Here is a 5009-nt window from a genome sequence, read left to right as displayed (position 1 = left end):
GTGCGAAGAGTATGACGCTGACACAAAGACCCCCATCGTCAGAAACTGTATGTGTGTGTAATCAGGATTAATGCACTCGCCCTATGAGGGATGCACTTTAATGCAAGAGATTTCATAAATGGTGATTGAAAGTAAATCTACTTTGTGTAAAAGTCTAAGCATAAATGGCTCAAATGCTAAATATAGTATAGTTATGCATATATTGTATTGTTATGTATTGCTAGGCTAAGACTTGGTAAGCGTAAAAAAGGATTAGTTGGTTCAGAAAAATATGTAAGATAAGAAACTAAAAAATTGCAGACATATGTCAACTCCAGGGGATGGAATTAGTTCTGCAGACGATATAACATAACCTAAATGTTTTTCCTATTCTTACAGTTGAGCAGCAATATTATTGAATTTTACAATCCTGACAATGTTTTAATTTCAGTGGAATAATTTACACAAAAATGTAAACATCAATTTTACCTTCAAGGTTATGTCACCAAAAATAAGGAGTTTGAAAATATTATACATCCCCCACTGTAATCTATTCAGAACCCTGGAATCATTAAACCGTCAGTTGAAACCAAGAGAAATTTGTAACCTTTAAAACAAGTTTATTAGAGAATAAGCTAAATTGTAACAAACTGAAAAGCATTGGCAGTTCTATGAAAAATTATATATATTTATATATAAAAAGAAAAAATCCATGTGACATCCAAGGCCTTGTGTGCTCCATACTTTTGTCAGTCCTCCACTGAGCAGGTTGTTGTATGAAGGCTGGAGAACTGTTTCTTGTAATAAATTATATATACACAGTCCCCACTGCTGTGTGCCTTGTCTTCAAATCTTTTCATCCTTCCCATCAGCCAGCAACTTGCTCCGCGTTTCGCTCTTCCCCTTGTTCTCACTCAGCTGCATTAGAACCAGTGTCTATAAAGAAATATAAGATTAGGAAACAATACATTCCAATACCAAAAAATGCAGAAATAAAAATACAGTGAATCATATTTCTGTTTGTCTTACTTTTGCCATCACATGCTACAATTTTTACTTTGTCCACCTTGACAAGGTCAGTCACCTCTCGGAACTCAACATCATTTAAAACAAATGTCCAAACATTATCACAAAATCGGTATGTGTTCAGAGACCCCTGTGGAGAAAAGAACATTTGTGATATACATTCTAGGTATGCATTATAATTATTGGATTACATTTTATATATTACATAATTATTTACACATGTATGAGCACACAAATCTCTCTGTGACAATTTAATAACATTAACATATATTAGAATGGCAGGGTGATGAGTGTAAATCCCCAAGAAAAATATATATTTATGTATAGCATCGGAAATAAATGTGGAGGCACATATTTAAACTATTTGTCCGATAAATTCTATCTGAAGCATTTTATATATTTCTATCTGCCTACTGAGGGTGTACAATCTGTGCATGTATAGGCCTTACAATCATTTTTTATTCCAGAACTTTAAGTTGCACAAAAGCCAGTCAATGCTTGACAGGTTTGTAGACACTGTTGTCCAGACGGCTTTATTATGGATTTAGCATGTACACATTAACATGACGTGGTGTGAGAGATCAAACCATAAAGGAATCCAGAAAAGTGCTAATTCTAGGTCTTAAATAGAACGGTCACTTGACTTACCCTAAAGTTGACCCTGTTGCGGACCCGGTTGGCCAAAGCTGTGTTGATAGCTTTATCAAACTGTAGAAGAACTTGGAGGGCTAATTGTGGAGTAATCTGCTGAGTCTGTGGAACGGGAAAAAGAAGTGAATGGTTTTCCCAGCATATATAACAAGACTTTATTGGACTTTTGGTGTCTGTAGTGAATTTTGGAATTTCGTTAAAACCACTCTTAAATTAAAAAGTAGTCTAATAATAACATCAGGATTAACATAATTACACACAATCGCGGATATTTTCATAACAGTAAAGCTTGACAGTGTGATTGCTATTATGAGACAAATACAGTCTGTTGTCTGTTAAAATCCAAGCTCCTGCATTAGAAAACCAATTCGCACTCTTCATTCCCACGAGCAGCTTAAATGTTTCAAGTAAACAGGATACATGAATTACTTTATCCGTCACCAGAACAGTTTAATCAAATGTTATTGATTACTCGGACTGTTATTATGACAACAGGCAAGTCAATTATAAACACAGCGGGTGATAGATCGCACGAATATACTAATAAACACACCACTATCAATACAAAGAAAATGATTTGGCACGAAGTTAACCGATAACATATTAAACCACTGAACGCGGATGTCTGGATGTTCAGCTGTAGTGTTTATCCCATCGTATGTACTCATACATCCACCTCTCACACATTTCACTGCGCTAGTTAGCAAGCAAGCTAGATTATTTACCAGAGATTCGGTAGGTTTACCTGAATAAGTTCATCAAGGCTCTCCTGTAGACTGTTTCCAAGTGTCGTGTTTCTATAAAGCTGATATGCCATACTGTATTTCTGTGCGAGAGTGAATGGACTGTTTAAAAGAACCGTTGGCTGTTTGGTGATGCTTTGTAATTTGCCCGCTGGCTGCGCACTTCCGCTATTTCCAAACTTAGACCTCTCGAGCTACGGTGAAGCGCGAGGGACAAAACACACCCAGTACTAAACTCGCAAGAGCTAACGCGAGGTCTTTGATTAAAATCGGTCTTTGAATTCTCTTTAGGATGGAATCCAAAATTATTACCATAATATTTATACTATACTTTGCTTTTATTGGATAACAAAAATACAATACATAAGCATGTTTTAGTTCCTTATTTTTTATGCTTTTTGTCGGGAAGAACATTATTTGGCCCAAAAGTAAAATTAGTCAAATGTCCAGTAGATGGCAGAAGAAGACAAACTCAACTAATTCTTTCACTCCCTGAAACTTCCCTCGTTATACTCATTTTAAATTTGAGTCTTGTGCTTCTCAATTCTTTTGTCAAGAAAAAACCGCGAGGACGGAAGAATTAAAAGAAGTAAAATGGCATATCCTCGCTCACTTTAGCGTCCCTTCAAAGCGTTGTCTATTAATCATGACTGTACACATTACATTGAAAACATAAAATATTAAGTTAAATACACAATTAGACAGATGTTATTATCCCCATTACAATAAAATAAGTTAAGAAATGCTTAAAAGTTGTCAGAATTGTATATAATGTATGTTAATTATATATCTTACATATTAACTATATGAATGTACATTTACTGTCCAAATAGGTGTAGGCTACATTTACAATTATATAATGCTTAATTTTCACATTTATGCGTGTCTGAATATGATCTAAAGATGTGACGATGTGCAAGGGATGAGAATTTATACGCGCGTCAGGTTTAGTCGATAAAACCATAGACATATTTATGAATATAGACGCCTGTTAGCTGGATCGTATGTCAACGCCACCGCCATATTGGTGAGGGCAAAAGCCGACTACTAAGAGTGAATGGTGGAGCTGCAATTTCAATACTTTTCTATTTACGTGGAGTACAGAAACGTTTGACGCCAAATAAAGGTGGTTATAGAAATGAAAATGTATTTATTGTCATACGGAACTGTTGCTTTTCAAGCTAATTTAGGTTTAATAATTGTACACATCGCTAATGTGAAATAATTTAAAGCAGATTAAATGCACATGATCAGAACACAGTTCGTTCACTTTAAAACCCTGGGAAAAAAATATATATATATATAAAACATGTGTATAAGCATGTGTAAATGTCTTATAAATCGCATTAATATTTTCCTACACAGTTTTTAAAATATATGATATTTTATTTTTATATGTTAAAAATACATTATAGTTCGACAGTGTCACCTTGTCTGTTCCGCTTTTATTTTGAAAAAAGGGCCGTTCTTCTTCTGTTGTTTTTTTATGACGCTAATCTTCTTGCTACACTCTCTTCACAATGTGGTGCTCGCGTATCGTCTGAAGAACGAGCTGTGATGGTGTGTCGAGATAGAGATATGGTAGCTGATGGCAGAAACTCTTTGAATTAGCGCCCTTGGAGAAGCGGAATGAGTTTTCACGGTGTATGGTGCTCGTTGAGAGGAAGAAATAAATTGACACCCGTTTGATACTCTCTGCGTCTCGATAAATATATCCAAGGGGCCGCTACAGCATGTACTGTATGTATTAACATTAGGGGGACAATGGAACAATTTACAGATTTTCAGGACATTGGGACTTTAATTCACCAAAGTGGCATTCACCAGATTACAATGTTTAGCAAGGTTATTTATAAAAATAATATGATACGTTATAATTACTAATTTAACTGCTAGAGACAAGTACCAAACAGATGTGTTTCATTGCACATACAGCTGTTCAAATGCTCTTTTTAAGCACAGTATGTGTATATTCTTCTTACAGACAGTCACATAAGTACTGCGATTAAAGTGTACTCCACTAAAAAGGTGACATTGATTTCTATAGTGATGACACCGTTCTTCACTTTAAAACGCAGGTTTGGATCTTAAATAGTGCCCTTACCTACACAGACTATTAGCATACATTATCACCACTATACCAGTTTATTTCTGACGCATGCCATGTATATATACTTTTATTTATTAGTGCTAATCCCCCTTATTTAGTCGCTATAAAAATGCGCAAAAGGGGGGTTTTCCGCACATGGTGCCACGCCTATTTAGCGCAGGTGCGTGACCCCTGGTCACTCGCCCAATTGCCCATATGGTTAATCCGCCTGACTACGGATTAACGTGGTTATTTATTCTGTCGCTTCTCTTTATCTATAGCATATCTACCGAAAACACCACCGAAAAGGAAACGTCTGTGAATCCTCCCTCATGACTCCACAGAAAGCCTCGATCCTTGTCTCCTCCTGGTACAATAAGAGCATTGAGATGTGCTTAAAGATGACTCGATCAGTTTCCGGGTCATAGGATGGAGGGCGGTGGAGCAAGGAAACGTGGAGAAATATAGAGAAACATTGAGTTATGCATATAACATGTGACCTCAGTGCCCAGATGTGTTGT

The 5009-nt window shown here is 36.1% G+C and overlaps 1 protein-coding gene across 1 annotated transcript; it reads right to left on the bottom strand.

Moving 5' to 3' along the window:
* Positions 1-583: 583 nt before the first annotated feature.
* On the bottom strand, positions 584-2567 carry gtf2a2 (general transcription factor IIA, 2). Its single transcript, XM_079459883.1, has 4 exons — positions 2402-2567; positions 1654-1758; positions 1009-1135; positions 584-915 (listed from the first exon to the last, which is right to left on the bottom strand). The coding sequence occupies exons 1-4, from the start codon at positions 2471-2473 to the stop codon at positions 890-892; spliced, it is 330 nt and encodes a 109-aa protein (XP_079316009.1). The 5' UTR covers positions 2474-2567; the 3' UTR covers positions 584-889.
* Between the last annotated feature and the right edge of the window lie 2442 nt (positions 2568-5009).

Source organism: Barbatula barbatula (assembly GCF_947034865.1).
Source record: "Barbatula barbatula genome assembly, chromosome: 1".
Taxonomy (NCBI): Eukaryota; Metazoa; Chordata; class Actinopteri; order Cypriniformes; family Nemacheilidae; genus Barbatula; species Barbatula barbatula.
Note: the sequence above shows the minus strand (reverse complement) of the source record. Positions and strands in the feature narration are given on the sequence as shown.